Genomic DNA, 22907 nt, shown 5'->3' with positions numbered 1-22907 from the left:
ATTAAATTTTCGAATGCTTATTAAGTACATATCAGCGGTAAACTTTTTTGAGGCTGTATAGTGTAAGTGAGTATGCATTGCATATTTGTAGAACAATGTTTTCATTCGCAGTTAAACTTTAAAGAGCTCTCAAGAAAAATGAAAAATTCTTAAAAATTCGTAAAAGTAAACAGACAGTGTTTAATTTTGCACACACTAGAAGAGGAAACTGGTTACCTCTCTTTATATGCGTAAATTTAAACGAAAATTTTTTAGAGGAAATTTTAAACATTTTATGTGTAAACTGTGAAAATGTGAACAATAAATGTTTAAAACTCAAAAAACAAATTTGAAATTTGTTCTACGCCACACATATGATAAGTAAAAGTAAGCAAGCAGTGTTTAAATTTGCATTCATTAAGAGAGGAAACTGGTTACCTATCTTAATATGCGCAAATTTAAACAAAAATTTTTTTAGAGTGTATACTATGTTCACGTTGAGCCTTTAACTCGAGTTTATCTGCCATTTTAGAGTTTAACGCTAAACTCTGCTCTAAAACTCGCAGTTTCGGATGCAAATAATTTTCGTTTAACTCGCCTTAAACACCACTTTTATTTGGAGTTAAAGCGTTTCCGAATTTGGTTTGTGTCTTTGATAATCCAAACCTGCAACCAACTTTACAACAGGTAGTCTGTACTGTAGGATTTAATCAGAAATAAGTGTACTAATCAACAATCTAGCTATGCAAAAACCAAAAATGTGGCCCGATAAACTTTTTGGTCTAAATCCTGGAGTACGGAAATAGGCTAAATGTGAATAAGAAAAAGTAAACGAACAAATGTCAAATTAAACTCTGAGTTTATTAAACACCCCAGTGAGAACACTTGACAGTTGTTCATAAACCCAAAAGGTTAAACTCGAGTTGAAATTTCAACGTGAATATAGTGCTAGGTGAGGTTATTCTGGCTGGCTGACGGCCCCACATAGACCAATAGGTATCTAGTGATGCCAGATGGAAATAGAGGTTCAGTTAATTATATTCGAAGTATGCATCATTTAGGATGTCAACGCTTTTTGAGAATTTCTGCAGTACTTGAAGCCCAAGTGTTGCCACGTCTTCAAGATTATTAAACCCTGGAGTTCTGAGATATTTTAATCGTGTTTTTGGTACAGCAGAACAATGGCATAGAACGTGTTCTACTTCACCTACAGCAATCCCCATTTTCCTCCTTCCTCGATAGTAACCCGAAACCCTATCCCAGTTCCAGCAAGGTATTATGTAGCCTGCTATGGTTACATGCCCTTTGGCTATTGAGCTATGGCCAGAGTTTTTTTGCTTGAACTCCCCTGTTGCATTCAGTCTCTCCGCGAACTTAGCAGCAAGGCTCTATGCCGCAAGCTCGATAGGTGTTATATTGAGAATGTTTGCCTCTGCAGCCATTGGAGTTGTTTTGAGTGCTCCAATTTTCATTGTATTGATCCTTTCTGTTGCGGTCCACCACACCCTGAGCGACATAGAGTAGTATTGGCCTAACTACTGCTGTGTAGCATCAATGCACTAGGACAGGGGATAAAACCCAAGTAATACCTAGCATCGTTTTGCATGCGTAGTGGGCATTACTCGCTTTCTTCACTCTGTCCTCCACATTGTACCTCCACAGCAGTTCGCAGTCTAGGATTACTCCAAGGTACTTGGTGCGGTCTTTTGTTTTTGAGTTCAGTGCCTTGTATTTTCTTGTAAGAAGTACAATGTCCGTTTTTTCTGCATTAATCCCTAAACCTTCGCTTCATTCATTATATAATTTATGGTATCTAGGTATTTTCCGGTCCCCATTACTGCAATGTCATCAGCATATGCAACTAGTTTGGGTGCCCTCCCTTCAAATTTATTTAGTAGCTCGTTTACCACAAGCAGCCATAGGAGCGGTGAGAGTACCCCTCCCTGTGGTGTGCCCTTTACCGCCTACTTTGTTAGCCTGGCTTCACCTCATTCTGATCTAATTCGTCTACAGCCTTAAAAGTTTTTTAGCCATAGAAGAATGGCAGGTTCTTCGTTCTTTGCTTGTAGGCTACCTAGACTAGCTTCTCTTGATACGCCATCAAAAGCTCCGCCGATGTGTAAGAACACACCTAAAGCATAATCCTTGTGTTCCAGCGTTTTTTTTTTCTATATTCGTTACTAGAGCTGCTATGCAGCCTCTGTCGATCTTCCTTTTCTATATGCTTTTGATAAACTGCCTTGCATTATGCTGCCTCTTACGTGTTTGTCTAGGAATGAAGCTAAAGTGATGGGTCTGTATTCTTTCGGGTGTAGAGGGTCGACTTTACCTGCCTTGGGTATGAACACAACTCTCAAATCTCTCCACTACACAGGCACATATTTAGTTCAGCCTCAGACATCCCATGTATATCGGCTCTAGCTATGGGTTCACCATGTGAGTAACCTTCTGAATCATGGCCGGAAAAATTCCATCAGTTCCAGGTGACTTGAATGGATCAAAACTGTTTATTTCCCATTCAATCTGGCTTATTGTAATAATGTTGTGTGAGATGTCATTCACGTTTTCTTTTCCAGATTCCATATCTGCCACGTCTGCACATCCAGGAAATTGCATATCGACTAGGACCTGCAGCGATTCTTCGCAGCTTTCAGTCCATTCATCATCGTTTCTGCGTATTAACATTGGCGTGGACGATTGTTGGACAGTAGCTACCTTAACCTTGCCACTTCGTTTGTATTCTCCCATGCTGCCGCAGAAGTCCTTTCACTATTGCTTCTTGGAGCTACGAATTTCTTTCTTAAAGCTTTTTAAGAGTTCTTTGCACTCCTCCCAACAAAACTTATTTTATGCTGCCTTATTTATTTAAAAGTAATCACATTTATAATGAATACAATTTTCATATTTGTGGAAAAACTACAAGTATTACAAATATGGACACTTTATCTATACAATTTCGGGAGAGCAAGTTTTTCTGTACTTCTTTGTTTAACCCGCCGAAGACGCTAAAGTTTTCCAGCCTAATTTACGATTCTTAAACATATAGCGTGGCGTATAGGCATCCTGGTCCGCTGTATACATCGTTACTCTCTCTGTAGTGGACTTCTCATCGTACATTGTGTACATATCCATTTTAGCTAGTTGTTCATCTGGTGTATCGGGATTCATGCCAACACCGATTTCCTCGCGTTCGCTGTCATTTGGCTCCTCCAATCTGCATGAATTCAAAATATTATGTTACACATGTTTTAATGCTTCGACAACTGTATCACTTACTTGATGGCAGGATTGGCAGGATATATGTAATCCAGTGGACCAGCATTTACGGATATGGAAAAGGTGGCGAACATTGATAGAGCAAGTAACTGAAATTATTGAATTTTAATTGGTTTATATTAGTAAAACCTAATTGGTTAGTTACATAGGATTTATGATAAGTATGTAAGAATCGAGCCCTAACCGCCGAAAAGATGTAAGTAAAATTTTTTTAAATTTTTTTTATGCAGAAATGTATCTTATTGCTTTAGCAACATTTCTACATCAAAAGCGATATTAAAAAAAAAAAAATCCGCTTACATCTTTTTTGTAGTTTGGGTCGATATGTAAGTTACTTATTTTAACTACTATCTCTTACGTAGGCTATGTCAGCAAATAATTTCTTGAAAGCAATTACACTGTAGGGAAAATGCCAAGCTTTGAAATGCCAGAAAAAATTGGGCCATAGACTACGGATCTGTATGCCATTTTCTGGATCGGGTAATTTTCTCAAGATTTGTATTGTGAATGAGAAAAATCAAACTTTAAAAGTGAAGAATTAAAAAATAATAGATTTTTCTTATCTAAAGCCTGTTCTTTTACAAAAGGATCAAGCTACTAACGAATAAAATCATTGGAAAAATAAACAAGAAAGCCATACTCGCAAAAGGCCACACTCGTGTGTACATGGCGTATGAGTAACCTTTTCCATGTTAAACTTTTGAATTTATTTTTCAGGGTTTGAAAACACCAACTTAGACATTCCGAATTCGTTCAAAATGTGTTAATTTTAAATCACAATTCTTTCAGTGCTCCTCAGGGGTTTTTGGACATGGCGGCAATCCACTGTATGTTTAATTTAATAGTGTTCGCTTTATTTTTGTGAAAACGAAACATGTTTTGCAAGTTCTGGAACATTTCTACATTCTTTCTTCAAATATTTATATCTCTTATTCCAGATCTTTTTCGTTTGATTTTTTGCATTGTGTTTTTATTATATTTGTGATTTAAAATTTTTAAATAAAATCAACTGATGGCGGTTCATGATTGTGTGTTGATTAATAGCACTACACTGAGGATTTGGTAGTAACCTCTTTCATCTATGGAAATAACACTGAAAGCATAAACAGACGGCAGCGTTGATCCGGATTAACGTCGCAATTGACCTACCGTCTGATCCCCAAAAAATATCCGATCTTATTGACTTCGGTGTAAGAAAGGGTATTGCGCGACACCAGATCATTCTCCCTGCCTCATAACATTATCAATGTTTATTTATTATAAATAAAAACAAAAAAATCTTACAAATAAGCACACAAAATGGTTAAAATACAAAAAGTATATCAGTTCGCTTATTGACCCGCAAATTCTTATTCGGACCAAGAATGATATCGACAGGGCAGTTGAAAATCTCCCCCGCAGAAATTGCAACACCAAATCCTTCTTTTAAACTACGCAGTTCTTACTGCCTGACCTGCACACCACAATTAATTTGATAAGTAAAAAGGGCAAAGTAAGAAGGGAGTGGGAAATAATTCGCTCGCCTAAGCTTAAACAGGAGCTGAATGCTTGTACAAAGAAATTACGTATTTGGTTGTAGGCGGAAAAAGAAAGAAGTACGCAGTCGATCCTTCAGTCCTTGTCTGCTTCGAAACAGACTGACTACTCCCTTTGGCGAACACTGAAGCATGTGAAGAGGCACGTTCTTCGAGAAGCTGGACGAGGAATGATGAGGATAAAGCAAACGCTTTCGCCTGTCATCTTTGGCACGTCTTTAGACCCAATGAAGGAGCCCACCCGTAAAATATTTCAATACCCCCCAGTAGCCTTACCACAAATCCGCTTCGGTTTAAAAAGAAAAAATTAATTAATACAATAGTTCCTAACATTCAGAAGAATAAAGCGCCTGGATCCACTAACTACCGTACGTGCTTTATTAAATATTTTTAATTACTAAATATCTTTAATAATCATATTAAATATTTTTTAATATTAAATATTTTTAATAACCCGCCAGATTCAATAAATAAATTCTTATTATACAAAAAAAAGTATATATCAAAATTATCCAATGATCAGATCTAAACCAAATTAGTTAGTATGTGACCACCTTGGACACACTACCTTTCCGATAAAAAAAATTATAGATAGATACGTGATCTAAATTTATGCGGAAACATACATAAAAAACAAACTATTCCGACGAATTTATAACCTCCTCCTGTTTTCGAAGTCGGTTAAAAAATAGTAAGTCCTTTCATATCACTGTCATCAGTATTTATGTAAACACAATTTCTAAATTTGAATCAAAAGATTTGTAGTTTACCATTGTTAGCCGCAAGTTTTTTTTCAGGATTTTTAAAAATAAAAACAGAACTTTTTTAAAAATAACTAGCGATCTTATATATGTTTCTTAACTTACCAGTTTTACAGAAGCCATGATGCGTTGCAACACGTTTAAGATCAAGTCATCGACTGATTTACTGTTAACAAAATAGTTAACTTTACGGCTTGGCCTCGCAACTTTAAAGATGTGTAATAAATAAATATGTAACAATCAGTGTTGCCGTTTTAGCCCTTTGGTGGCTAGATGTAGCTACCACATACTTTTTATTGCCACCTAAATTTAAAATTGCCCCTAGCCCTTTTTTTAGCCCCTTGGGGAATTTATTCATACTTGGTATGAAAAAGTTGTACATATATGCTTAATTTGATCTCATTTTTTCATTTATGTTAGAGATGAATTTTTAAACTAAGAAAGACTGCTATATATACATATATGTATTTTATGTTCCTTACATTTTTATATATGCTTAATTTGTTAAATGGCCCATCAAGTCGATTGACCGTGTATGTTATTGCGGTGTGATTGTACCAGCTGCTGATGCGACTTCAAAAACTATTTGAAAATTTTATGATTGTACCAGCATGCTGGTGTCGTGAGTGATGAAATTAGCTTAATTTTCTAAGTAAAAAGGTTTTTATCGGAAATTTCTTCCACTATCTGAATCAAAGCCATGTTTGTGGAAGATTAAGTTCACGATATTGCAGTTGTGAATTAAAAAAAAAAATGTTTAATAAAATGGTAGAAAAATTATGAAACTCGGCTCTAATCATTACGATCTTTCCTGGACCTCATTTGTAAAGAAATAACTATTGTACCAGCATGTTGTTAAGTTATATGCTTCGAGCCTGATTGTACAATCACTTGATGGAGCCAGCAAAGTAAGCTGGTGTCGTATATTTCCTCTTTTATGCAAAAAGGTTTGTGTTTGGATAAAATATTAGCCTTTTTACCAGAGTTTATTTTATATATACATATGTAAGTAAAAAATTTTAGCTACCATTTTTAGCCACAACGACTTTTTTTAGCTCTTTAAGCCTTTTTTAAAGGAGTTTGGCTACACTAAAAATGATTCGCGGCAACAATGGTAAGAATGCTAAAACGCAGCAAATACATATATATGTACATTAGAGTGGTCCAGTTTGTATATGGAAAACAATTCCATCCTAGAAAAGGGGGCACCCCCTCAGTTTTTTATGTCACTTTTCTCGCGCTGCTGTAGCAGCCGCAATGGCCGGGTGAACAGAACGCTAGAGTGCCACTCGGGAGATCCGATTCCGAGTCCATTTATTGATCTGTTTTTTTTTTTTTATTCTATTTAAATAATCTGAAGATTTTAATGTTTTAAAAACAAAACATTTTAATTCATTGAATTTTTGTGATAAATATTAAAGTATTAAAGTTGACTTCCTCTGTTGGTGAAATTTTTGTGCCTCTCTGGCTCTGTTTCATGGTGTACTCGCTTTATACCACGTTCATTTTCGTAGTACAAGAACCGGCTTTAAACCACTTTGTAGGATGCTATAATTGTGGTTTACAACGACAGACATGAAGTATACAATGCTAGTATAGTGTATAACCATATTTCAGTCAGGGCTATAACCAGCGCCACATGAATCCACATTTCCAACTTCGTAGAAAAATTATGAACCCAAAAATTGTAAACTTTTTATTTAGGCATTTTCTGCCATACAAACGAAATTGTGGAGCATATTTTAAATGGAAGAAAATGCACAACACCGTCAGTCAAAAAAATTATTTAAAATCAACTAGATTTTCTAGCGTCTTAAATTTCTACTTTAACCTACTAAAATTTAATGAGCTACAAAACTGCGTACCCATAATTTTCCTAAAGGTTCCGAATAAAAAGTTTAAAATTTTTGGGTGGGTGCAAAGGGTAAAGTTTGTTGAATATTGATAATATTTGTACGAAGTTTTAAATGTGGATTTATGTAGCGTAGTTTAGGTAAGATGCTAGAATTTTATAGAAAAAAATATACAAATATTAAATAAACAAAAGAAAAATATTTAAAACAAGTCAGAATGTCACTTGACTTAATCAGCTGACCACAACGGTACATTAATACATACATACCTACATAAAGGTATGCATGTATGCAACTTACATACATACATTTGTTTGTATGCATCTACGATCGCTGAAACCAACCTCAGAGCGGCAATTAAAAGTTATAAAATTGTAGTCAATTTTTTATTCCTATTGTCCTTTCCATGGAAATGCTAATAGAAAATCATGAATGGACAGGTGTAATACTGGCATATAGCACGATATCTTTTGCCATTGACAGTTGCAGTTTTTATATAAATTAAAAACTATTTTTCTAAATTTCTATTCTCTTGCGGTAAAACCAGCCTTAGTCACTTAGGAATGAATGAATCTGCTCCACGAAAATCAATGACATGACCTTTGATGTGAAGAAGATGCAAAAGATTACAACAATGCATCAGTAATTAAAATATTTAACAGAGATATTGAATAGTAGTAAAATAATTGTTGTTTTGCAATATTTAATGAATGCAAAAACTGAGTAATAACTGTTTATCAAAAATTTTCTTGACGATGTACATTATTGTAGAGCAAAAAAATCAATATTCAATTTCGAAATTGTAGTAGGGCGGAAAAATTGCGTAGCATGATTACATTGAACCGATTTAAACCGTTTTCCGATCGGATCATATTTACGGTCGCCCCAAGAAATTTCTCAAAAATTATGGTTCTTTCACACTTATTCTAGAAAGATTTTTGTTATGCAGTTTGCAGCACATTAAATTTTAATATAGTTAAGGCCAAATTCAGAGTGCTTTTTGTACTGAAAATCTGTAGTTAACTGCCGATTCGGAGTTAACTACGCACTGTGAATTTAGCGCTAAGTGCAAGTTTGAAGTTGCTACAAAATTGTATTGATTTTTGGCAATTTTTTCGCTGACAGTCAACTGTCAACATAAAAATTCCCAAAAATTGGCGATATTTTAGCAACATGAAACTTGCACTTATACTAAAATTAAAAAAAAAAACAAAAAGCACAAAGTAATCAAAATTTTTGAAGATTTTACGAAACTTAAGACCAACGGTCTAATGTGATTATATTAGGAAACTTTTTGCCGCAGTATTATAATTTCGAATACGAAAATTTGACTTTTTTCGCTTTACCCTAAAATACATGCTATTTTATGTGAAAAAGACTTTACACCTAATTCTTGTATTATGAAACCTATAGTAAAATTCACCAAATGTTAGAATGTTCTCTACATCGTGGCTGAAACTGAATGTCAGCAGAGGAGATAGCCAATAAAATCATGCGAAGGCATATGCAAACTCCGGTGGCTTTTGTGTGAAGAGGTTGCGCAGCAGCAAATTCTGTTGGGCGTCCTTGATGAGAAAAACTCTGATGGTCAGATCCCGTTGGTAATGGCTGAAGGATGCAATGGCCAGTATCGCAGTAAAGATAGTGCACGGTATTCCGGGCACCCGCGACCTGCAAGGGAGTCGAATGAATTCAAAGCAAAATCCCTATAGCTTGTGATGACGCTTGGTCAGTTTCACTCTACAAAAAGGCGAATACTGGGTTAGATCTAGCCTGGAGTGTAACCCACGGCAGTAAGTAGACACGCGGAACAATCAGGAGCGGCCAAAAATGATTTTTTATAAGCGGTTTTGATGAGGAAGGGCCTTAAACTACTAAGCGAATGTCATATGTAAAGAACGAAAAAATATTTTCGGGCCCTGGCTGAGTTGGTTTCGAGATGTCTGAAATTTGAAAAAGAATTCCACAGACGATGGAATAATGAGCTCAATCAGCTTTACATCGCTCTAGTCTTGAAAGTATTCAGCTCGGAACCCGCTGAATGTAACAAAAGATGGTCTCCTTAGCCGGTTACAGCGTTAAATAAGGAAAAGGTTGAAAAGGAAGGTGAAAAGGAAGAGTTAATAGGTTTGAGCTCTACTAAATATCTCCAAGATTTAACAATTTATGTGTATTGTGGCATTGTATCAGACATATTTACTGTAAGTAGTGATCTCAACCAAAAGTTTAGTTTCAAGTCGGAGAGGTTAACGTCATCCAACAGCAAGAAGGGTGTTCCAAAAAAAGTAAAGCCGGAATTATAATGCTCTCACCCACTTGGGTTGTTCTATGCCGAACCCGATATACCCTTGTTCTTTTTATTGTGAAATCAAGAAAAATTTAGAAAGCTCTCAAAGTTTTCTATGTGTTTTATATCGAGAAAAACAAGTTTTCGTAGAAATGGTATACAATTTTTGAAAATCAATACTTTTTCGATCGAAAAACTTTATTTTTCTTCAGAAGACTTTGAGTAACAATACCCAATTATTTATTTAACCATTTTCTATTATAAACTAATTTTAGAGGACACCCAAAAACCTCAAAAAAATGGAATGGGGGTAGAGCTCTTTTTAACAGTCGATTATCCGGTTAACCAATTATTCGAATAGTCGAGTAGCAACTTTTGCATTGACTGAAAATCGAATAGCAAGTATTCGATCGTTCGTCTCGACTAGTCTTGAAATTGATTAACTGTCATTATTCGAATAGTGAAAAATGTTTAAATACAAATTTTTTCTCACTTCAAAACAAAAAATTTGCTTTATCCAAAATGAGTTTACGTAAGCGTAGCTGGGTGTGGAACTTCTTTTCTAATTCCGAAGGTGTAACAGAAGTCAAGTGTACAATATGGGGACAAAATATGGCCTATAATAATTCGACATCGTCTTTGGCAACCCATTTGAAGGCCATTCATAAAAGGAACAAGGAGCAGGCCCTGGAACTGTATGTTTATGTTAGCGAACTAAAAAGTGGTAATTTTCCATAGTTTATCCTCCCCAGGACCACAGATGTAGCCAATAGTGAATGTGCCGAACCAAGCCCGGCAAAAAATGTCAAGCGTAGAAGAAAAAACGAAGATGGCGAAACTATTTCAAACGAATAAGTCACGTATTGATCTCCATCACAATTCATGTGGTACCACACCATTTTTGGTACTATAAATATTCAAAGCCTATCAACCGCAAAACTTATGAAATATTGAAAGCAAACTCGAATAGTCGAATCTGTCAAGTAATCGAATGTAAACAACTAGTCGATTATGAACGGTTAGTCGAAAGTGAACGGTTAATCGATTAAAGGTATTCGACTATTTTTTTAAACAACTTTTTCTATTCGATTAACCGATTAATCGGTTAGTCGATTAACAGGAGCTCTAAATGGGGGGACTCATAAAAAATCGCTGGTATTAAAAAATTTTAAAATAAACATTTGCATATTATTATTGGCAGTTTCCTGAAGAGAAGCAAAGTTTTTCGAACGAAAAATATTGATTTTCAAGATTTCCATACCATTTCTACGAAAAGTGTTTTCCCACTATATAAAATACATGGAAAACTTTGAGTACTTTGTGGGACCTCTACATATATGTTTTTATTTCAAAATAGAAAAAACAGGGGTTTATTTTATTTCACAAAAAATTAACTCTACATTTTTTTTACTAGAAGTATTACTTAGTTTTGTTGATTTTAAACACTTTCAATCTCAGTCTCCCTACCGCACTAATTAGCACTTTCTTAATTCGAGAAACCCGCTTTTATTTATATGTTTTTAAATACATATCTATGTACGAATGTATATAAGAACTTGATTTTCTTTTTATTTATGTATGTATTTTGTCATAGTTTTTTATTTTCAATTGAAGTTTTTTTGTTGCAATAAACCGTTATTTTTTAAATATAACAAATGACAAAGATTTGAATTTGAACCGGCTTTGTTTGAAATAAACTAAAGGCTGAAGTAGGAGCAGTAGATCTGCATAGCTTTCGGGTGATTAAAAAAAACCTTTTAATGAAATACGAGCACACCCTAAAGACATCAAAATTTCGGTAAACTTTTCCTTGTACTTAAATAAATATGTATATGTATGTAATTGTTTTCGAAATATGTGCAGAGTTAAGTCTCAGTTATGCATACTTGCATGAGGATTAGCACATAAGGAGTTTGTTAAATGAGCTTTGCGTGTAAGCGGTTACCCAACGCACAGTATTGCTTATGTACCAGTTTCTTGGTTTTTGATTTCTACGTTAAAATTACATTATATGCTTTGCAGTGCAAAGTATCCATAACAGAGCAATTAAGCTTTCTTAATCACATGAATATCAACCAAACAGAAATAAACCTTTACAATATCGGTGCTCAGTTGAGAAACCTTACCCATGTATGGACATACATGTACATATCGTCGTTTAAAGTGCAAAACCGCGTATCAACAAAATGCAAAACCGCGTATGTGAAGTTGTAGAAATTATTTTCTAGAGCGTAAAAACACTCATATTTCAAAATGGTTCTCTTTTTTATAAAGCAATCTCATTTCTGGCTGGTATATTTAAGGACGAATGGATAAGGATTGAGCCAAGAGCTTGTATGAGCAAATCCAATTTTTGGCAGCAAAATGTCAGTTACGCGGTTTTGCAGAATGATGATACGCGGTTTTGTACTTTAATCGACGATATGTATGTATGTATGTATTTCTGGATTGTACCTCTACTTATTATGGCACAATTTGTTACACCATTTTATTACGGAAGAATTCACCACAGCAAATTTCATTATGGGACAATTCGCCACAGCAAATTTCATTATGGAACAGTTCATCACGGCAAATTTTTTTATGCCATAATTTAATTAAAATTTACTACGACACAGTTCATTACAATAACTCATTGCAGATATTTCAAGGTTGAATATTATGGGCAAATTCACGCAAATATTCTAAAACATAGTGATCTTCACTCCAATCGGTCACTACTGCGTAAAGACGAGCATCAAAGTCAACATATTTTTTCCCATTGGAAGTATGAATCAGCGATCCATGATTCAATAATATAAGGTTAGATAATTATTGACAGCTGCGGCTTGACACTCCCTTACAAAAGGTTGCATTTACGAAGGACGGAGAAAGGGGAAGAATTAAATCTCTCGGTGCGAAAATGGTAGTAGAAAAGTACGCAAAGTAGGCAATTAGGTGATATTCCTTTTGTAAATTCTAATGTATTTGCAGGAAATTCGGCATTTTGAACGAAGTGTTGAACGTAATATTGATATATCTGCGTGAATTACGTAATTTATGTGCTATATAGCTGTATAAAAACTGCAAAATAACTCAAAATTAAAATAAGACTACTATGAGATGGATGTAAACATCCAATTTAAAAACAGTTTATGTTTTCGTCAGTTAAATATGCTTCATATGCATATACAAATAAAAATATTGCACAAAAGCTTATACTTCTATTTCACACCAAAGCTACACTGTTTCCATGTAAATTTGCAAAGAAGCAACACCATGCCACTGCTAAGTATGCGGTGAGAGAGAGACAACTGCCAGTTTATCGAACCTTGTATTATTGAATCATGTCAGCGATCGACTTCTCCCAAGCTGCCTTGCCAGCCTTCCATAGAACTGTTCGTCCTGGGTTCATGATTAACTTCAGCATAATATGAAATCCACAGCTCAATTGGAAATCTTCCTTTAGCTCGTTTGTTACGACTTTGCAATCCTTTGTGCATAAATCCCATTAATCTACACAGAAAGAAGTTCTGCGCAAAAATATTTCCGCCCCCCTTTTCCGGTTATCTTCTATATATAAATACGCCACAAGAAAATTTTGCAATCCCTTTTTTGAAGGCACCGTTCGCTCGATTTCAAAGAAACATACACCGATTTAAAGGATATGACTTCTACTTTTTTCGATATAGAACAATCCTAGGGGGTGAGAGCATAAAAATTCCGACTTTACTAGTTTACATGCATTTTTGGACCACCCTAATGTACATACATACATACATAAAATGATAACCATTTTCGTTGTTCGGACTAAACTCAAAAACCAGTAAAATTGTCGGAGGTTAAACCTTGCATATATGGAACAATTATAGCCTTCTAGATAATACCCTGGTGGCGCTGGAGTAGAGTTACTTATAAAAGTCGTATTTATTAACCGATTTCGTTCAAATTCGCAAAGTGAGAAACCTTTATAATAAAAAATTCTTTTCCTAAAAATCACCCGCTATAATTGATAAAGTCTGATTGAAATTCATTATGCGTGTTCATTTCATGACAGGCAGTTGTTTTGCAAAGACGGGATTGCGCTGCACCCGAAATATATAGAAACCCTCGCTGGGTTTGCTCTGCCTTGGCCCTATATTCCTCTTAGACGAATTTACTTTTTATATGGCTAAATGGAGGATCCGTTTAAATATGCATGTAAAGACCGCACCATTGTGCAAGCCCACCTTTGCCTGACGTCCTCATACACCCTAAATGCGATCTTGCACTTACCTCCGATTGACGAAATTGCTCGGGGCGGCCGTTAGTACTGCAGTAAGACTCAAAGAAACCACTTCATAAATATTAAGGTAAATTATAAAAGTGGCAAATTGACAAGGAAAGATTCGACCACATCAGTAAAAAAAGGAACACGGTAGGTATATCAATGCTCCATTTGAGCAATATTTAAGAGATCACACGACGCATTTTGGCAATGTACGGGAAAACTTTTCATCCCGTGCGGGGGTGGGAGCGAGGATTCTTGGCCCTCCTATAACTGAAAACGCTCATCTGTCCACTTTAGTTTCCTTATAAGGACTTTTATTGGCTTACATGGTACATCGGACCAACGTTGAAGTTGCAGAATCATTGAAGAATATTACGCACGCTTGGCAGAGATCTCACAGGTGGAAATAAGACCATCGGTAAAACTCATGACATCGAAAGTGATTGGTATTCCATATGGTATCACAGCGATACTATTCTTGGCCTATGTATCAGGTGGATTCTGCTCTTTATTCGTTTCAATAAAATGTTACTTTACAGACCGCTTTTGCTTTTAAACGCTCTTTTTGTATTGGCCAACGCAAAAGATCTTATTAGGCGCCGCGAAGGAAGCGGGCATTGGCTAGTATGTATATATGTATGTATGTCCGGGACCGTGAAAGTTACAACCTTTATTAAAAACAATCTTGAACAGTTATTTTTGGTCTTTTATTAAATTACTCCTTAAATAACAGCTACTTTTGATTTTTAAATTAAATGTTTCAGATAACAGTTATTAAAGACTTTTATTTATAAAAGTCATCAATAAAAATCAGTCAGTTATCTTTATTTTTAAAAGTCATCAATATAAATCAGTCACTGACTTTTAATTTTTAAATCATACTTATAAAGGTCGTTGTAAACTTTTTCTCTCCTCTCTTATAATGACTTTTATACGTATGGCTTAAAAAATAAAATTCGGCGACTGATTTATATTGATGACTTTTAAAAGTAAAAATCACTGATTGTTTTTATTGATGACTTTTATAAATAAAAGTCTTCGATAACTGTTATCTAAGACTTATAAAATAAAAATCAAACATAACTGTTATTTTCAAATTATTTAGATAATAATCACAAATATCAAAGATAAAAAGAATCAAAGACAATTGTTATTTATTTTAAGTTTGCATAAAAATTACAAATAAAAATTTATTTTCAAATTCGATTCACGGTGAAAAGAGGAATCGATTGTTATGTGTCACTTAGATTTCATAGTGAATTTTTCAATGACAGTTTTCATCAATAACTGTTATGTTCGGTCCCTGATGTATGTACCTAATTTTGTTCTTTTAATATGGGTAAGTTCAAGTTGCAATCGAAATTGTGCATGTATGCTTCCATAGAATTTTCCTTTCTTTGTTGCCGGAAAAGAGTGGCGGAAGCGGAACAGCTGATACGATTTTTAGAAAAAGCGAAACCATATTTTGAAATGAGGAAATGTTAACAAACATGAATATAATACAAAGATAAATTTTTTAAAATTATTTTCTATTAAGCCAGATTAAAAACAATCGATAACTGTATTAGGGTGTGCCAAATATTATAAAACAAACCGCTAAAACGTTTCGAACAGAAATGTTTAAAAAATACAGAGCGAAATGATATTAAGCAAATATTAACACCAAAAACAAATCGTTGGATGAACATCCATGGAATAAATAACACGTATAATTATTAAGTCAGTGATGAATCTGTAATAATAAAATCTGTCATAATACTACACCACCGTATTTTTTTTTCGTGCATATCCACTCAAGCCAATTCATATGTTTTTCTCCACACTGTAGACACATGTTTTGGTTATGAAACGTTGCATACATTCAGGCTCTTGGTTTATATGCCTGCGTTTTCTAGCATATATTAACAATGGCCGTTTTTGATTCGCCAAGCAAGTAGCAAGTGGCGAATATCGCTGCAAAAGTTACGAAATTTTGGATACGCGTATGTATTCGTTACTAATACTAAGTTATGCACTGCGACCAGAACACCTATTGTGCCCATTAACACCCATTACTTTACTCATTACTTTTGATACAATGAAAGACTTGTACCTCACTCGAATCATCGCTACAAATTTTGAATCATACCCCAAGCCTTGCGACGTGTATAATCGATGTGGGGGAAATAAGCGGTTCCATTGGATCACAATTTTTTTTTGTTGTTCACCAGATGCCACTGTCCGATTCCTATATAGAATTGCTCAGATTAAGTTCAAAAAAATTTTCCCATTTAGTGACGTTTGCACAGTGAGGGGTTTACTCAAATTCGGTGGTCGAATTTCAATTTTTGTACTGAAAACCTGTAGTTACCTGCCGAACGAAAGTTAACTCGTCACTTTAAGATTGGGCGTTAATCATGTATATCTTACGAACCAATTTAACAATTTTAAAATGAAATACGGAAAATGGAAGCTAACGAAATTCTCCATTATACATCACTTTTCGGTAGGTGATAGTTTTTGAGAAATTAAATTATTACTCCATTTTTTTTATAAAAAAAATCTACTTCAATTAAATTTTTTTATTTTGTATGAAAACCTGTTCCTTATTTTTGGATTAAACAAAAACTTTCAAAGTGATGTATAAATTAAAAATTGGTATACCCAAATACATATCAAAGATTTCTTCATTTTGTTGTGAGTGCCGAGATTATTATGTGAGTAACGTTTAGGTACTTCGAATAAGGGGTTTTACCCGTGTTGTGGACATGTTGACTTGATTTAAATCGGACTAGTCTCTTTCCATACACGTTCGGACATTCAGTACATTACAGTGCACACAAACATCTCAGAAGGGGCGCTAGTCTTATGAGATATTGGAACTAAGACTGGAATCATCCCAGAGCAGTCGCTTTTTATGCTGGGTAATCACTATTCTTACTTGATTTTATGCCTAATGTTATGCTACAGAACTTTGTTGAGTTCAATTGCACGTTAAGTGCCCAGCATACATCCATAACATCAGCCAACAAAAAAGCGGAAAGCAGTGCAATCTATTGATTATAATAAATAATTTTGATTTTTTTTCAAAAAATCATTAAAAAATGCATATAAATTATTTTATTGCTCTCTGTCCAATAACTTCTTTTTTTATATAAAAAAGTATATTACCATATACAAATTAATAACTTTTGCGGTTTTTAAATATAAAAAAAATCTTGATCTTTTTCATTGCGTTGTGCTATTTGGGTTATGCGCGTTTAGGTACTGTGATTCTATAAATTAAAGTCTGGGGCTATTGGAACATAATGTGCTCTAAAGTGTCTTGTTCTTCGTAGAACAATCTGTCTTGCTGAAAGTAGACAATTCCCCTATTTGACAAGTGCTTCATTACTCTGTAGCTCTGCAGGGGCCAAGAAATATTTTCAAGACAGATCGATAAAAGGTACCCAAATGTGGTGTTCAGCATCAGAAAATGTCCCATTAACTCCGAAAAACGTAATTTATTTCCAAAAAATCATTTAAAAATTCAAAATTGTTTTATTTTTTTTATTTTTAACTTTATTTGTACAATAAATATATAATCTACAAATACATTACAACTCGCTGTACTGCTGGCAACGGCTGTAAATTAAAATTTATTCCATAGCAACCAAAGAGTCTTCCCAGCATACGAAATGCAACCTGCAGAGGGCAGCCCAGCTTGTGGCAATATCATACTAACATGTGATGATGCCGTACTATGTTCTATTTTGGGGAAAAAGGGGCAAAGAGTAATTTCTCGAGAATGAAACGAGATAGCTAAAACAAAATAAAATGAATAAATAAACGATTTTAATGGAAAATTCAGGGGAAATAGTCTCGTCGGAAAATTATTTTATTCATTTGTCCTTTAAAATGACCGATAAGAACCAAATTTAGTTTACGTTCTACTTCCCTATGATATCGATATATCGAGGGGGCGTGCACTCTCTACATTAGGATGGTCCAATAACACCGTGCGACAGTCAAAACGACACGAAAAAATTAATATATTCACAAAACTAGGAGCTAAATATAGTTGCGCTTTCAATTTTTCTCTCTGACGTCAAGATTTTTTTTAAATGACTTTGAAATTTCTAGGATATGATTGAATAAAAAATTATTTTAAAAATTTGGTGCATTGTAGAGCAACAATATGGGTATCAATAAAAAGGAAAAATTCTGTAGAATTGAAAAAAATAATAATATTTTGGTACACCAGGACGAATAAGTGTTGAAAATGTCCTTTTAAAAATTTATCCTTGAATATCCTGGAAAATTTCCAATATTTATTTTTAAACAAATATATGTCAAGAACTAATATATAAACTACCACATCCTCGAATTTCGTTCTTCTAACTTTATTAGTTTTAAACAAAAAAAATTCCACTTCTATTTATAAGATGAAGTTACTGGAATCATTACACTATATACATACATTTGATTCCGAAAATCTAGTTAATTTCTTTCCTAGTGTAGAGTTTAATTGGCGTATGAACAACACTCTTTCCTGCTTATTTTTCATGAAAAAAAATCGTTGGGCATTTTTATTTGACCACTCATTCCTTCTTTATATATAAATCGATTTTCTTCCAGTACCTTAATTGTTTTGTAAAAGAACAGGATTTAACAAAAAAGTAAACAACTTACACAGAATCTGTTGTTTTTTAAATTTGTACCTTTGTTAAAGTTTGAGTTGTTTTCATTTTTCCATAAAAAAAAAATAAAAATCTGGTATGATTCATTAATTTCTTAGAAATTGTTGGACCCATAGAATTCTGATGTATACACGGTTTATGGGAAATTTTATTAGCTTTCATTAACTTTCATTTTCTTTCACTAGTTTTAAGGTTTTTCAATTCTTTCGTAAGATATGCGTGATTAAGTGAAACCACCTTTTTTCAAGCTGAATAATGGTAAATTGAAAATATCTCGAAAACTTATCCATAGAAAACGAAACTTACTAAATTTTCGAAATCACCGAGAAATTCCACATAGGAATTGGATAGTGGCATCCAAAAAAAAAAAAAAACACTTTTTCTGTAAACCAGTGTATTCAGACATCTTGTCCGTCTTATAAGCAATTTTCATTGCAATCAGTGCAACCGACCTACAAATGTAGGTAATGCAGAGCTGGCTACTTCATAGCCATGTGGACAGAACTTTTTTAAGCTTTTTTTATTATTATTAGTTCATTTCATATTAACGGACACTTAGTAATAGCTCTCTTTAGCGAAAACTGATTTGATGACATTTGGACTAGGTTGGAACTGAGTTCAATTATTTTTGGGGAAATAAAAAAAAGAAAGTTACAAAACTTTTTTAAACCACCTAACGGCTAAATTTTCTGTAGTGTCAATTCTCGACAACTGCGCCACCTAGAGCATAAATACATACTTCACATTGCATTGTCGCCGCCTTCTGAGCTAAGCTTGAAATTTCAAGTCCCAAGCTTATCGGGAAGTTGGTTAAAAGCATTTACATATGTAAATAAAAAATATTATCGTTTGTAATTTTGTTTTTGTTTATTTATAAATTTAAAATTTTTCATATTTACAGTAGCATTTAATTATAATCATTATTAGCAAACAGCATTAGTACGCAGAGTTCAAGCATCGCTCAATATATTCTCTTTTTGCATTCTATTACATATATTACGTTACTTGCATACTACTTAGTTACATAACGTATGTATGTGTGAGTGTATATACAGTTAGAAATACAGTACAATTTAATTTAGCTTATAAGCTCGCCGCTTCAATAAAGTTGTAAATATGTGAAGTATTAAATAAGATAAAGAAGTACTCAGCAGAGGTGCCAAGTCATCGAAATATTTATACAATTGTTAGAAAAAAAAAACGTGTTTACACGTTACGTAAGTTTACATATGAGATTTTTAGAGTTTCGAAAGCGAAAAAACAGCCGAATCATTAATAAGTAAGTATATCCTAATTTCAAGAGCTTAAGCTTTTGCTCAGCATTTTTAAACATGTGTGTATTTACCTACATACATACATACATACATACATACATACATATGTACATATGTATGTCAGCCTAAGTGAAGGACAGCCTAGGTGCTGCTACGTAACGCATTGAGACGCATTGCAGCAAATTACAACTACACGTACATATCACTAACTAAATTAATACCACACATGCGGTTTTCCAAATATTATTTGCATTTTTTTTTCTTTCTTTCTTTGTTGCTAAATTTTGCAATCACTTAAATCACAATGTTTAATGCGCTTTATGTTTATTGCCAAACAAAGAGCGCTCGCTGTCTTCAATTACGAACTTAAATTCAATTATTTAAAGAATATTATTTTAAGGCTTATTTGCAGCGTTTTCTTGCTTCACAGCAGATGATCAATAACTTCCACTTCCTTATTTTATTTTAAAAATTTGTCTCAATACCAGTCGAAATTCCTCGCCCGCAGCCCACTTTCAACGCTTCGATTCTTATTCTTCTTCATGCCTCAATTACGACGATCTCCCTCAGTGCTTCAATCCCGTTAGCGCATCACTGCAGCTGCTGCCGTTGTTGCTTATAATCGCTTTGCACATGACCATCTTTACGCTGGCGAGGAAGTCGGTTAGGTAGCATCATGTGGGGCGTGGCGGTGCTGCCGATTTGCGATTGACGGGCGGTGGTGGTGGCGCACTGCGCATGCGCGGTACAGGTCTCATATCGAGAATTTTCGGCGGTGATGGTCGTTGTGGTGCTGTCGCACTTAGATTACTTGTTCGTTCCGTTGCTGAGTTGGAACGTTGAGTTAATTTTGGTTGTGTTGTTATTATTTTTGGTTTATTAATGTCGGCTGATTTGCTCTTTTTTGTTTTATTTGTTGTGGCTGAAGTTTCATCTTCGGCATCACTTGAGACGGAATCGTAAGAGGAGGGCGTCGGTGAGTGTGGCGAATACGAGTCAGGTTCAAGTTCCTGTGACTCTAGCATCGTACGAAATTCCTGTATCGAATCGTTGAGCGCCCACAGTTGCGAGAGTAGTGAGAGATCCAACTGACGAAGGCCGAACTGCAAATAGAAGAAGAATGATGATGATTAGTTAAAGGAAATTGCAAAGTTAATTAATTGCGGGGGTCATATAAAAAAAAAAGTTTTGTTCTCAAAGAAAATGTGTAAAGTCAAGAACAAATAATCCTTTTTAATGCCGACTCAACTAGCCATCCTTTTGAGCTCTTTATTGTATTGCTATGTGGGGTACGCCATTATATGTTGCCAGATTTACAGTTTCAACTGTAAATTACAGTTTTTGGAAGAAGTTGCAGTTACTTAAATTACCTCCTAGTCCCAGTTTCGAAGTTTCCGATTTTAACGAATAAATTAAAATTTCTCTTTCGGTTTTTTTGTAAGTTTCGCCACAGCAAATGTAGAAAGAATATTTTCCCATATCAGTTTGAATAAAACAAGAAATAAACTGGAAATTTCAGCACTCTCTGCCATTTTAAAACCCAAAGATTTCTTTAAACAAATGTTTATTGAATTTGAGGTATCGAATCAAATGCTCAAAAAAATTAACAAAGCATTTTACGTAAAATAATAAAACCAGATTTAGCTAAAACAAAATGTGATTTAACTGTACCATTTAATCAACCCGATTTTTGTTAGTTATAGTTTAACCGGTCTCCCTCCGTCTTGTAGCTATGAAAAAAAAAATAAAGACCTGAATATTTTTTACAATTTTCAGAAAAAATTACACATATTTGCACTTTTTTAACGTAGCCTTATGCCCAATTCCCACAAGGCATTGAAATGACAAAAAGTATATGCCATTTAAAAAAATGTCATGTGGAAGTGAACTTAATGACACTTTTTTTAACGTAGTGACACGAATATTTTTTAATGCCCAACTTTGTCATTTGTCATTTTTGCAATTTAATGCCTAGTGGCATTATATAGCAATAATAGTATTTATGGGTAAAAAAACCGATTACTCCCATTTTCTGGATGTTTTCGGAATGATATATATGTTCATCGGTCCGATTTTTACAGCCTTCAGAAACGCCTTATTGAGGTTAAGTTTTTATGGGTGTTATAATTCAAAATAAACCGATTACATTCACGTTTTGAGGGTTCACACATAGCATTATTGTAAATATATGGACATAATTTCGGTGTTATATATTCATCGATGCACTTTTTATGGCATTTTTAAGACGTTTTTGAGGTTAGGGAATGTACCACTGTGCGTCGTCGGGTTCAATGGTTCTGTCGGGTGTGTTTTGATCTCGCCTTGTATTCGAAAAGATTCCTACTGACGTACCAGGAAAGAGGCTCTGGAAATTGTTTGCTGTTCACAAGGCCTTCGGGTTATTTGCCAGCGTTATTAGTTTTCCAGGTCATGAATCCCTAATTTAAGTTTATCTGCCTTCGTCCAGGTGGTATAGACGGTCGTCGTTGTTTTCGTTGGGGAGAGGGTTAGGATACGAGTTTTTTTGCCTGTTTAGATCGGCGAACCCTACCAATCATTGAACAATGTGAGTCTTCGTTTGCAGTTTTTTTTTGAGATTTACATTTCCTAGCTTCCTACATTTCCTACCATAAGACTTGAGTGCTCTCTTTTTAATAGATAGATTAGAAGCTGCTATTATTTGAATTGCTCATTGGAATTAATCCCTCCAAACTTGAAAAAAAAATTAATTAAGAAGCCTGGCAAATTTGATTGATCTTTCAAGGTTTCTAAATTTTAAGTTTAGAGGAATGCCTTAATCAATTTGCATTGCTGAGGACCACAGCAGGAGGGAGGCGATTGCTGAAATTTTTAATCTAAGCTCGAATCGAAAAACAGTGTCAGTGCCAGTCTGCACTTAGAATGAAAAACTTGGGCTTGCTTGCTTAAAGTTTTTTATTCTCATCTCAAACTGTAGTACCAAAAAACTTTTTTACATCAGAAATCTTCGATAGAATTCATGAAATTATAATGGACGACCCACCAGTGAAGGCTAA

At 34.4% G+C, this 22907-nt stretch overlaps 2 protein-coding genes across 2 annotated transcripts; both read right to left on the bottom strand.

Moving 5' to 3' along the window:
• Window positions 1-2814: 2814 nt before the first annotated feature.
• LOC108376028 (uncharacterized) lies at window positions 2815-5705 on the bottom strand. The gene is made up of 3 exons (XM_017632200.1): window positions 5657-5705; window positions 3256-3344; window positions 2815-3193 (listed from the first exon to the last, which is right to left on the bottom strand). Exons 1-3 carry the CDS (start codon window positions 5672-5674, stop codon window positions 2968-2970), a joined length of 333 nt encoding a protein of 110 aa, XP_017487689.1. The 5' UTR covers window positions 5675-5705; the 3' UTR covers window positions 2815-2967.
• Window positions 5706-20488: 14783 nt separating this feature from the next.
• Window positions 20489-20975, bottom strand: LOC108376027 (probable inactive serine/threonine-protein kinase slob2; the record flags this gene model as incomplete). Its single annotated transcript, XM_017632199.1, has 1 exon — window positions 20489-20975. A coding segment is annotated over one exon (429 nt), but the record flags the coding sequence as incomplete, so codon positions are not given.
• Window positions 20976-22907: the final 1932 nt, after the last annotated feature.

The sequence above is a fragment of the Rhagoletis zephyria genome, unplaced genomic scaffold (assembly GCF_001687245.7).
Source record: "Rhagoletis zephyria isolate East Lansing unplaced genomic scaffold, Rhagoletis_zephyria_1.1 Rzeph_scaffold_09810, whole genome shotgun sequence".
Lineage (NCBI taxonomy): Eukaryota > Metazoa > Arthropoda > Insecta > Diptera > Tephritidae > Rhagoletis > Rhagoletis zephyria.
The sequence above is the reverse complement of the archived record's forward strand: the minus strand, read 5'-3'. Positions and strand labels throughout refer to the sequence as shown.

What these genes read in the sequence shown, in the direction of transcription:
- LOC108376028 (XM_017632200.1), bottom strand. An exon ending in CCTGCCAATCCTGCCATCAA is followed by an intron (nt 3,194 to 3,255) that starts GTAAGTGATACA and finishes GAATTCATGCAG; the next exon opens with ATTGGAGGAGCCAAATGACA.